Genomic DNA, 13,991 nt, shown 5'->3' on the forward strand with positions numbered 1-13,991 from the left:
AAGAGGGTAGACAATTTTTTTCAGTTTGTAAGTATGTTTTAAAATTAAATTGAGTATAAAGGGAGTCAATTGGAAATATTATGAATCGAACTTAACTGGCGATGCAACAATTATGCACTTATTAAAATAAGTAGTATTAGAAAAAATATTAATTAAATTCTCTTTTGCGCATATATTCTCGTCTGGTTTTTGCAACGTTATTACGCAATATTTGGACCATTCAATATCCTATACGATTTAAATACGAAAGAAAATCTAATTAAAAATCGAATCCTTACCCAATTTTCTAAATCAAAATCAGCCGATTAGGAGAAGTTACAAACCAAAATAAAGTTGTGTACAACGACCTCCAAACTGCATAAAACTTGTACAAACATCCATAAAAGTCGAAAATCTAGTTATTTATAGTTGTACTATTTTAATCGCAATAAATTCGTGTCTTATGGCTATATTCACACTTTCTAAGGATGCCTACAGAGCATGAAGATTGCCAATTATAGATTGTAATGTTATTGCTAGAAAAAAACTAGTCTGTTTCGCAATCATTTGTTTTTTTTTCATTAGGCACGTAGGTGAGCACACTGAACCTCTGACACGCCTTCTAACTTTATTTTCTTTCGAGCGGGCGAGTATTAAATGCGTACAAAGTTCATTGGATCACAGCTGGGGATCGAACCAACGAGTCGCTGAAGCCACTAGTTACACTGTTCTGTTAATTTCAGAAGGAAGTCAAATTCCTATTGTGGGCAATTTAGGCTTCATTACACTTAATATCGTAAACAATATTAAGTTGAAGTAAAACTTTTATAAGCGCTCATTTGAAAGCTCGTTCTATTTACACACGCACAATAGCTTTATAACACTATATATAATAAATTATTTAGATTAAGTTATATACGTGTTTAAAAATGGAACTGGAATTTTAATCTACTCAGAAATATTAATAGAAGACAAAACAATAATTTAGAGCATTATTGTTTGTTTATACAATTCAAAAGTAAATAAGGTTGGAAGTGCTAAAACGTAGTGACATAACGCGGAACGTAGGGTTATCAAAATACGTCTGCGATAAAGTTCAAGGCACTGCCGATTGTTAGGGTTAACAAAAAAAACTCTGTATATAATTAAAAAATATTAACAATATTATATAATTAATACACGACCAAAATGTAGATTAAAATTATAAATATGTCTATTGAGGCGTAAGAAAGTTCTTGAGGGACTCAAAATGGGGCACTAAGAATACACCGGGTGTAAAGATTTTAAACAACCTTTTAAATACTTAATATACTAATTATGATATATTTTGATAGCAGTAATAACTAATAACAATTAATTAAAAAATATAGAATTCTAATTTCGATACTAAATTTAAACGCGATATTAATGATTGGAATTATATATTTATTTATAAAATATCCAAATATAAAATTTCTTACAAGGCAAAGTAAAAAAATAATCATTTTTATATCCTTATTTGTAAAAATAATTTATTTAAATACTTGGGTATATAAAATGAATTAAAAGCTACTTAGGAAAAAAATATCAGTAAGATTCGTCAAATAATCGATCAATTATTTTTTGTCTGTTTTTAAGTCTCCTATTTAGTTTCAAATGCACTGCGCTACTGCTATTTTCGATGTAAAAATGACAGTAGTATTTATTATCATGATTTATATTTTAATGTAGACATTATACTGCTAAGTTCACACTGTGCTGAAATGTTTGTTTGTTTTTTTTATAGAACAGGGGGCAAACGGGCAGGAGGCTCACCCGATGTTAAGTGATACCGCCGCCGTAAGTAAAAAAAAATACCGCCGCCCATGGACACTCTCTATGCCAGAGGTGCAATTAGTATGAAACATCTCTTACACATTTATCAACCCTATATGCACATTATTATGAAATAAATTAAATGGCGGACAGATTTCTGATAGCAATGTTATTCCGTATTAGTTATCACCATCGTATATTTAATAATTAATGTTGTAATAAGTAATTAGCGCCACCAAAGATATCTTAAAAGAATACTTAGATAGAAATTAGAAGTTATTTATAGAAATTATAAATTTTTGAGGTGTTAATAAAATTCTTGTAATATAAAAAAATAATTGCGTGATTGACCGATATCAAAGATTGTTTTTACATTGAAGTATTGTTTTTACTGTTTGAAGCGATTTTTTTTAAACCTCAGTTTTTAGAAATAAATCTTTAGTATTCCTGTATTATTATTTTTTATAAATTTACTAAATTACGATTTTATTTTTGGAACGGGAAAATAGTTTTTGTTCTTAAGATTACTTAATAATATAATGTAATTTATTGTTAGATAATGTTAATATTTTCTGTGAAAAATGTGTACAAATAATATAACAATAAAACTTACAAAAAACCTAATCCTTATTTCTTCACGCGTCGATCGGCATTTTGACGCAAAAACAAAAACACAAAAAAAAAACACAACAAAAAACAAAACTATATTTCGATCGAGTTTAAAATATTCGGATAGTATTACTAAACTTATTCACTTAAATAACGCGGGAAATTTTTATTTTATTTCTAAACACGCGGAATCGGCGAACAGATATGCGAACCGGCAACGCGACCTCTGCTCTCAGCGTCGAATTCTGACTGCATTGGCTCGAACGAATTCGCCGCTACTCGCCACGAAGTTACTCAAAATTGATGTTAAGTGCATTACACACTGAAATAAACAAATAGAAATAGAAATTGTTACTTTTAACAGAGAATATAATAACAATTTCTAATACTTGTGCTGAAATGATTAGACTTTTGAGCAGAAAGCGGTGAAATTGAAATTGCGATTGCATTCTTGAAATCAATACATTTTCTAATCAATTTACCATTATCTTGTATACAATACTATAGAATATATTAAGATTAATTAATATTGACTAAGATTGTAACATTGTAAGTCAGTATATTTTATTAAATTTGGTCTAATTCGGTTCTCTAAACGCTATATGTACTTGTATTAAAAGAATTTGAATGTGTCATATTGTGAAGTGGTTTTAAACACTTACCTATAAGTTCATTAAGTTCTCACCCACGACTTTTGTTTATTCAGAGCATCAGGTTTTAATCTGTCATCGTCATTGTGGTAAACTTCACGGTTAAATGGGCGCATGTTGAGTAAGGTTCGTTTGTAATAAATATTCCAATAGGATTTTCGATCACAGATTAAAAAAAATTCTTCGAAAGATCTTTGGTGCGCTCGCTCACAGAGCGACGACGATGTTTGGCGTAATTCCTGAAGTGCAACTGGCCGAAGTGGCTACGATATGTGCATCGAATGGCGAACGACGGAACCCCAAGGTCCTTACTGAACTCACAACCCGGTGGCAAAAGAAAACCCGGTAGATCGAGGCTGCGTTGGTGGGATTGAGTTGTCGAGGACGTCGAAACAATAGTGATTCGCAATTGGACGCGGGAAGCACAAGAGAGATGGCGATGGCGAAGTGTAATTGAGGAGGCTAAGGCCTACAAGGGGCTGTATAACCATTGATGATGATGATGATTACATTATGTATTTAAAATTATTTTTTTTTGTCTCTGGTAATAGCGGGGAATAGTCCAGCCAGTTTAAGTTTAAGTTAAGTTTTTTTTTATCTGAACCAGCAAGTATCAATAAGTAGGTAAATAAGTAAATTCACATTCGCAGTACATAAGTAAATTCTTTGAAAGACACGCTACAATCATTTGTGATTGTAAAATATACTTTTTTATAATAACTTATTACATAAATTAATTACTAAAATATAAATAAAAAATATTGTTATTATTGCTATTACTAATGTTTTTCCTTATTTTACAATTGTTATGTATCACAACGTGGTGTAAACCACAGTACATATTAAAGAGGAAGGTAAAACTTACGATCCTCACGTAGATCAATGAAAGTTATACTTTGGCTCGTATTCTAGATCGTCAAATAATCTAGTTTCATAAGTTATCAAATAATTTTTTTTGTATGAGGTCTGGCGTATTTGACATCACTTATATATTATATTATATGTATTACAACATCGATCGTAGACTTAATCAACATCATTAACATGCTAAATTTTGTACTTAGATTATCAAAAAAATATTTTTATTATATGTACAAAATAACTGCAAATTAGACATATATAGGTGGATTTACTAAAGTTGTACTTTAAATTTAATAAAGCTATTCAGCAACAGGTGGCGCTTATCGTAAGATTTGTCTATCTAATACAAGGTGGCGCTGTTTGACCTATATATTAAAATATATTACAGTAAATTAATTACCAATGCAGGAAACGTGTAATTGTACATAAATAATATTATTAGTTTGCTATATGAATTAATTGCGGCTGTTTTAAGGTTATCTTGGAGCTACTGCCGGTAAATAGACAATATTATTATGGACGTAAATATAAATTCAAATTTGTAGCATAACAAATTCTAATCTGTTCCGTTTTTTAATTTAGTTTTATTTAATTTGAATTATACTTAATGCTTTGATGGCCTGACTTGCAATCGCTAATCGCTTTTCTAATGAAATAGTCAAAGGGCGTGAGTCAAGGTCATTTCCATACAGTTGTAATATTAAAACAGTCTTGCTTTTTTTTGAGGAGGATTTTCACAGGGTCCAAGGATTTGTAAATTGGATTCCTCCCGCATTTAGCTCTACCGACTACGTGGCGGCAAAAGTATTGCCTCACGATTTCATCGTAGTTCTTTGCTAAATATATACTCCTTTACCGGGAAGTATGCTTAATTTAATCTATATCGACTCATAAATATATCTAATGCACCCATCTCTCACAACCGGAACGAATTGCGTGACGGGAAGTTGCGTCACAGAGTGAACTTTTTAAGCGAATTGTTATCTAAACATGAGTTATAAAAAGAATTACTCCAAAAATCACCGTATATATAGCCGGGACAGTAAAATATAATTATATACTATTTTAGTTATTTGTCGTAAAACAATTTGCATTTTTGTAAATAGTTTTACATTTATTTTAGTTGAAGAATCGTTTAATCACCGTGCGAGCCGAATCAATTTAAAATTTCATCAACATCACCTCGATGGCTGGAAGTAGGTACCTATTCCACAGTCCGTTTGAACTGTGGAATCGACTCCCGTTGGGGGTCTTCCATGAGAGTTGCAACCTCCAACTATTCAAAGTTAGAGTGTATTCCTCCCTCATAGGTTGTAGTTTTTAATGAGTGCGTTGCCCACTCATTAAAAATGGGATGTGTGTGAAAATCTGTGATAACTGCGCGTTTTTGGGCGTCTTGCAGGCTCTTTTACGGGTTATACAAAAAGGTTATTTTATACTGGATATAAAGTGTAATTATAATGAATTAGATACATATATTGTAAGATCAAGAGTCGTTAAAATTTTTGTGTGTTGAAAAGATTAACAGGAATTGTGACGTGCAGAAGTCTTATGGAAAATATTATATTTATAAAAAGTTCTTTATAAAACCAAAGTAGATGTAAGACGTTCAGAGTAGAAACTGTATTTTTTCTTCATACATAAAAAATGGTTTACAAAAACTGCAGTAACATAAAATACTTTATTCAAGCCGTTACTCATTTGGACGGGGTTTTTATGTTAACCGTGTTATACCTGGCTTTTCACGACATAGTGTTCAAAAACACACCTTTAGTAGAAGTAATGGAGTCGATATTTGTTTGCACAGTTATATCCACAGGTTTAACATTATCTACAGTGGTGCACACGTGTCGTTTATACAGATTGAAACTGCGATAATAGTATTATTGGATTTGCAGCTTTATCCCAAAAGAAAATAGGGAGGAAGTTCTCATTTCTTTATTAGGTGCCTTTTTGGCGCCAACTTAATAGGGTATTTATAGCAATTTATTATGATCATAAATGCAAGACTGTTAAGCTTTTGTGCTTCTCTTTTTTGTACTTATTTATTTTATGTTATTGCAGCCATTCATCACACATGTTTAAATGAGGACAATAAAAATATGTCCATCACAATTTTATTATAAATCTGACATCATCTGTTAACCGCCATTAAAATATGAGCACAATGAGCTTTTGATATATCCGAATCTCAGCACAATTCGCCATTCACAATTTTCTTTATCATTGAGATAATCGTAGTACGAATAGTACGAAAAAGCAATGGAAAGAAGTGCACTAAAAATAAGAAAAATACAAAATTAAAAGCGAAAAATAAAAGTAATAGATGCATTATGCATGCATGTAATATATGCCCTAAATTGGCAATGGGCGAAGCATATAGCAAGAAACACAGAAAGGTGGACTTTAAAGACAACTGTTGGTACGGTAAAAGTATGGAATGATCTAAGAAGAATAAGAAGAGAGCGACCCAAAAACAAGTGGATAGAAGAAATAAAAGCGATAACAGAAAGCGAATGGAGTAAGAAAGCCATGTACAAAGTTTGTTGTAAAAAGCTAGAGGAGGGGTTTCGATCGAGGGTACTGAATTTAGCTAAGATGTAGGATATATAATTTGATAAATAAAATAATGTGAAAAATATAAGCTGTGGGTATATTATCTTTTTTGTCATGATTGGAAATTTAACGGGCTCTATAATTATAAAAATAACGGTGTGTTATTATAAATATATTAATATACCGTTAAAGAATTACAAAGCTTACTTCTACCGGCCTGTTTTACTCCAAATATGATACAACTGAATTCTGTAGACTATGGTAAGGCTTCATAGGAAATAACTTGAATGAGTGTACTGAGAATTCCTTTGTTTTATACTAAGAATATCAGCTCTTTGGAATGTGTTGCGAAATCTCGACTATTTAGATTCTATGTGACTTATAAAGAATTTCCTTAAGCAGTCAGTTGGTTTAAAACATTTCTTTTGTTAAATAAAGGAAATAAGTGATAAAATAGAAGTTTCAATGGTATTTTTTTATTTAAATGTATATTATTTACTGTCATTGACTCGAATTGCCATACTGGTGTTTCTGTTTAGTTCAAAATACCCTCCTATGAATATAAATCAATCGAAATAAAAAAATGAATACTGTTAATTTTTTATTATACTAAATCTAAAATTGTTGACAATGTAAGGGCCCTTTTTTAGTAAATACGAATTACATATACCAAGCATATGGTATTGTAGCATTATCTCTTAGATTTTTTTATATAATAGGGGTAGTATTAATCTTTGACGGTCAAGTGTAGACCAAAACTTGGTGCTTAAAAAGCCATTAATTTGGGAGCCAATTCTCATACAAAGACAATGGATGCGTTTTGCCAACCTTTTCCGTACGTTCTTTGAGGTAAGGTCTTATTTAAGTATAATATATGTGTTTAATTCTGCTAGATATTAATTCTTAAAATAGTGTTACGATTATATCCAGAATGAAATATTGTTGTCGCCACTACGAGTCGTAAAGATGTCGTCACTAAGAGCCTGACTGTTAGCTTTGAGGAAGACATTATCTTACACTTTAATCCTGTTTAATGTTTACGATAGGACGATTTGGACACAAATTCTATTATAGGAAAACGTTCTATTATAAATCAAATAAAATACAAATTTATATTTATTTATATTCATAACTATGAACATGATGAACTATGTTAAAAAAATAAAAAACTCAATTTACTGCCAGTTCTCTAATCAACGTCAAGCGAACGACGAGAAGAACTGAAAAGAAAAATTTCTTTGTGATCACAAAGAAATTGTGAAAAACTGCAACCATTATTTTTTTTTTGCCATTCTTCAGCTGCGTGATGCCTTCTCCATCCTTTTCAATCCTATTACTACTTTTTACCATGTTTTTTAATTCATGGGAGCTCAAAGACACTACGCTCTGAAAACTGTATCTGTGACATCGAATCATATAACTCTTCCTTTCTTGGCGTATTCTTTATGATTTCTGCAGTAAGGCTATGGAATTCAATTCGCGTATGCTCGTACTCAGCTCCTTCTCTATCTTCCTTTAAATCTCTATTTACAAGCATTACCTGACTTTCATAGGACTAACTGATCTAACTGAAATTATCGTGATCCATGTCTCTTTCGTGTGTCCTGGGTTTATTAACTATGACAGAAACTACACATTGATTTAGTTGACTTCATTTGTTTAGTTTAACAGGAATAAATAAATTATTCCTGATATGCCTAAGTGATAAATGAAACATTGTACTCACATAATTAAATATTTTACGGTTGAATTATTATTCCTACGTGCGGTGAAGAGATATGTCAGCTATAAATAGTTGTAATTGCATCAAGAACTATTGCGTATTTGTTATTTGTACAAGCCTCAAGTAATAATTACAAAACACTTGGCAGCTTGGTGTAGATTTAGTGTATTTTTCGAGTCGCCTCGGCTTAGCGTGGATATGGCTGCATATTAATGGCGATTTAACACTTTCGCTGTCAGCGTGTTATGTAACTTTAAGTAGCCATATCGAGCCTGATTTTTGGTATTTCTGTATAGTTCTCTAAATATCCGTGGAGCTAATGTAGCGTTGGGATTGCGCTGAATAAAACTTAAAATTAATATCTAGCGATTTATTAAAAAAAGAGTGTATTTATTTATGTACACGCGTTAGATGTTATACTTTTTTGGCGTATGAAAAATAATAATTATTAATTATTATATTATATTATTCATTCAATTTAACAATAAATATTAAAAGTTAATATTTAAATTTGATCTGATTAAAGACCGGCAACGCACTTGCGAGCTTTCTGTGAGTGTCCATGGGCACATATCAATACACATCAGATACGTTTGACTTTTATTACGTAAAAAAAATTCTACGAATAGTATCACTGTAATTGAAGCGCTCTTTAGGATTTCATCGCATCGAAATCATAGGCCGGCAACACTGCATCGTCAGCGTATGTGTGCTATGGAAGCGGTTAATAATCAAAAACCGGCTAATTAATACTTAGTTATGCGTAAGTAGAACATAGTATAATATCTCTTACTATGATTCATATGTTTACTGTGGTCTACTGTCTATACCCTAGACAATATGTGGAACCAAATACATATGTCGTGAGTCAGAACTTAAGCTCTAGGATTAAATTGTAATAATCCAGTAGCGGTACGGCCCTATATGTATTATACCCTTGGCCTCACATTGCATTCGTTTCTTTGATAATTTTCATTTTATAGACTAGTAGTGTTCAGCCTTCACAGATGTCGTCGTATTTTTAAACGGTTTTATTTAGCCCACCCAGTTTGTTTTATTCTTTTTTCTTGGGTCAAATTTAGTAATTCAAATTTCACCCTCTTCCTGTCAACCGATTAATCTGAAATTTTGTATACACTTTGGATTTTGGTGGCAATATAATTATGTTTATTTAGATATGCCTTCTGGTAGTGTGTGTTCATATGCAGCGGGTCACTAAACATCAGATGAGGCAACTGCCCCTGTTTTTGAAGATATCCCGTTTCCTCATGATGTTTTCCTTCACAGTGCGAGTACGTATATGCGCACATAGAAAGAAATACGCATTTGCTTGCCCCTTCGCTGAAGGTAAATATAGCGAGGAAACTGGTAAGTCTAATGACTCTGCAATAAAACGCGAAAAAAGAACGTGTCTGACATCCAAAAACGCTAAAGATTCTTGTGAGTTATATCGTGCCAAAAGTGCCAAACAAAAAGGGCTCAATGACTAAGCTAATACGATTTATTTAAATAAATTATAATCGATTGTGCACTTACTTCACAATACGTGCAACAATTTAAGCGGAATTAAAAATAAGTCATACCATTAATTAGTCCGTCGTTAATAATTAATTATTAAACTAGTTCCATGAGATCTATCAACATTTATTAAATTTAAATAACATAGTATAGGCTGGATTAATTGCAGAGAACTTAGGATAATAAACGCATAAGGTGTCATTTTAACATGCAATACTACAATTCTCTTGCGCCCATTTCATGTATTGAGAACACATAATCAAGTTTTCTCACAATACTTATCCTAGCAATAAATTAAAAAAATATATATATATATAAATGTATAACATATTCTTACCTATGCTATGTCATAATGACCATTTCAAAATAAAAATGGTAAAAGAAAGAAATCAGAGGCCAGTCAAGGATTTCTACACAGATTATTAATATTTTTAAACATTTAGAAAACGTTAAAAAATTTCGCAAACAGGGAATGAATTCTTTACATTCTTGACCTTGTGCGAACTTCGTGTTAGCACTAATCACTATTAAAATCTCATAATAGCTCACGAAATGTTGGTTTAATTAAAACAGGTTTTATACACGAATATAAATATGTGGTATAATTTTTAACATACTTTGAGTTTGCTAGTATGTTTCGTGCCGATTCTTATTATTTCATATTCAGGATATCCATCGTAATTAGAGATTTAAATTTTCGCTAAACTTCTTCCATAGACGCTTTTTTATTAATACTCAATGTCATTTATATCACGTGTAGGTCAAAATATGTTCTGCGATTTCGAAGAAATAAGAATAGATATTCTTTATGGCAATGCGATTTCAAGTAGCGTTTTTGAATTGGCGAGGTGAAATAAAGATTCAACTTATCAATAATGATACAGGATTATATTCAATAATGATTATGATTATAATGCCAGGAACGTATTAACAGTCAATAACAATTAAAAAAAATCTAAATGAAAATTATAATTAGGAAAGATCATTTTTGAATGCCGTTGATAAGGAATAAACTTAAGAACAATACTATAATAAACTCAAACTCATAATAACTTTATTCGTATAGGCAAATAAGTACTGTAAAATATGTTAAAACAACAGAAAATAATATGTTAAATTGATTCTAAATTTATATTTACTACCAGTCCGCAAGTCAAGGGCGTCGAGCGGGCAAGAAGAACTGACAAGAAACTCTCCGCCACTCTATTCACATATTTATTCCCAATATATTAAAGAAATATGTCTAGTCGTGCGACACCGAGACAGGTCGCTATTAATATATAAAATTGTCTTAGTAATATTCATATAATCACTATTTTAATCGCATTACAAATCGAAATCGTGCTCACAGCGATTTCTCACTAATGATTGTATGGACACGATGGTCTGTAGTCAATCATGAGATGCGTCAATCAAAACCAGTTCCTCAGCATTCGCCGAGTATTTCATTGACATATACTTTTGTATGTTCATCAAGCTATAACAGAGCGTTTAACGATATATGTATTGCAATTAGAAAAGTATTTTTAAGTTATCATTCATTGCTGAAGTATTTATTTGGTATTAAAATTTTTATTATTTTACAAGTTTGCCAATCGTTATAAATGGCATGTATGAAGGTTTTTTTAATCTTGCGTCAATCTATAACCAAGCTTAAGGTGGTCATTAAAATTAACGTTTACTTAATCTATTTAAATCTAAAATTACCTAAGTGATAGTAATCTCAAACTAAAAAGCACTCGAAATGAAACCTCCTTCGGTTTTAAAGTCGTTTAAAAATTTATTTATTTATTATACTTTTATAATGATCGTTAATAGTCTAATAAAAAAAACAAAGCTTCGTATTTTTCACATTAGTTTGTTACTTAACTTACATTTTGTTATGTTTGTTACATCATATTATTTTTATAAATTTTATATATACTTAAAATTCCAGCATATGCAAAATTCTCTAGAAAATCTATAGAAAGAGTATATCGTGCGTAAAGATTAAAGAGTCTCCCACACATAATTTCAAGTTATATTTTGAATTCGTTACAAACAAGATCAAGACACATTCAACTGGTGCCCAAAGGTCTGTGCGCTTTTGTTCCGAAATACCACAGGCTCGACAAACGAGTTTTTTAGCAGGTAAGTTAAGTTATCCCTTAGATAGTTTATCTCTGCGGCTCTCAGTATTTTATGGAAAAGGTCTGCTATTCTAACATCTATCTAATGTAACCATAATCTGACTTATATATCAGACTGGATAAACTTTGATGTTACATACAGTCTTAGATTATAATAATATTATGAGCTTCTAACGAAATTTGTCTGTTACTGTTAGTATTAATTGTTTTTCATTTGACGATATTTAACACTTTATCGCTAATAAAGTGTTAAACTTAGAGTAGGTAGTCAGAATTGACTCATCTTCCAAGAGTCGTCTTTTAGTATGCCTCATGGCCTAGGTGAATTATTGTCTTAGGCAAGAGGTACCGGTTTTGATTTGAGTACAAATTTTAACTAAATTTTAATTTGGTCTCGGCTTTGGGAGGGTTGTGCAGTACCGGGCGAGGGCTTAAATGTACATGGAGGGAACGGACGAATTTCTAGGGCAAGCAGTGAGTATGCTGCCCAAGAAAATAGACTATGTTGGGTTAAGGATGTAGCAACATGTTCTAGGCTGAGGACGAAAATTACAATTACATGTCCCAAGTAACTTAACGTAACTAGTCTCTAATAGTTTAAGAACGGCTGTTGCAATAACATTATTATATTTTCGTCAACTTACAGCAATATCCAATGTTGACGTTGATGACATGTCAATCGTAAACACTCCTTCACCAGGTGGCGCTGGTACCACTTTAGATCGACGCGGCATTTTGAAACACCCAATCACTTTATATGTACGCACCATTTCACTCACACACTACTATACAACTATTAACAATTATCGTAAAACGTGCGCGCGCGCAAACCGAACGCAAACGAATGACAGGTTTGGGTCAACGATGAATCACTTCAGGTAATGCAATTTTTCTAAAGCTGAGGTTCGCGTGGATGCTCTATCTGCAAATAAAGCCTTATCTGTGAGGTTTATTTAGTTATGTTTGCACATTTGTTTAATCAGTTTCGTAATAAATTGTTTGTATAAAAAGATATGTTATATTAAATACATATATTTTTATACAAAGTTATAGACACAGCTCTTAACTGCTACTGGTAACACGATGGTTCATGATCCTGTGAATCTATAAGATTAAAATCAACTTAATTGACGTTCATAATTTTGTAATTAATAAATCTGTCACCAAGCCGAAAAAAAGAAAAGCATGATCTTCATACACATAAGGATCTGTGTTAATAATATCACACTGCGGGTGAAACTCAATATATATAGAAACGTCTGAGCTTATCTCTTTCAACACCTATATCTTCCAATGCGGGCCTCAAATAATCCTTTATAATATAAAAATATACGGGCTCTGTAACCTAAATAAAATGACAATGATAACTCAAAGATCGAGTTTAAAAAATCCACACATGTTCCAAAAATAGTTAAAGGAAACTTTTCTTACCGTGGGTGGTTAATATGGAGTATTTATTTGGTTGGTGTTGTACTCTTTGACAAAATCACTTCAGTATCTAATGTCTTGCTGAGATGCCTTTTAAGCTGCATTGAGTAATATTCTCGCCTTGAAGTAGACCTTATAGTATAAGACACCAACTGAACGAGTTGTGAACTTATGGCTCGTGCTGGCAGTGCTCTCGTTTCAATATTGCATATCGGATTAGAATTTCAAATGCATTCAGTGAAAGCTGGTCTACTATTACGTCAACAAGGACATTGGCCTCTAAATACTGTGAAACTAGCGATGTCTATATCCACACAGTGAAAATGAACTATTCTAAGAACCAAATGGGTTCCAAACCTAGCATATCATTCGATGCGATATTTCTACAGCAGTCACAGTTCCAAATTAGTCGTATCCCCCGCCATCATTTTCGCATAATAGCAGTATTGTGTGAGCTCTATTGAAGTGGTATTGTTAACTTGGATTATTTCCTTTTGTCACTTACATAGGTATTAAAATTTCCGCCTAACTGCATAGATTAAAAAAAAACATATCGCTTTTCGTTCAAAGTAAACTAATTTTATTACCTACATTACAGTAATAGTATTACCTACGTAGCAATTTCAGGGCAATACACAAATGAGTATTAACTCTAGTTAAAACTATTCTATAATAGCTTTAGAACATTATTCAAATTTTAAAAAGAGAAATTATCAAAACAAGTTTGTTGCTTCGACCTTGCTT

At 31.7% G+C, this 13,991-nt stretch overlaps 1 protein-coding gene across 2 annotated transcripts in view; it reads right to left on the minus strand.

Moving 5' to 3' along the window:
- LOC111001837 (phospholipid phosphatase 2) overlaps window positions 1-12,671 on the minus strand; it is a 70,887-nt gene extending 58,216 nt beyond the window's left edge. Inside the window, exon 1 of one of the 2 annotated variants that reach the window (XM_045630777.1) lies at window positions 12,464-12,671. In XM_045630777.1, coding sequence (XP_045486733.1) covers window positions 12,464-12,589 — 126 coding nt within the window. In that variant the 5' untranslated portion in view covers window positions 12,590-12,671. Of the gene's footprint in view, window positions 1-2,386; window positions 2,615-12,463 lie in introns of those variants that run through there. The other variant, XM_045630778.1, reaches the window with a different exon arrangement.
- Window positions 12,672-13,991: the final 1,320 nt, after the last annotated feature.

This window comes from Pieris rapae, chromosome 13 (genome assembly GCF_905147795.1).
Source record: "Pieris rapae chromosome 13, ilPieRapa1.1, whole genome shotgun sequence".
Classification (NCBI taxonomy): Eukaryota; Metazoa; Arthropoda; class Insecta; order Lepidoptera; family Pieridae; genus Pieris; species Pieris rapae.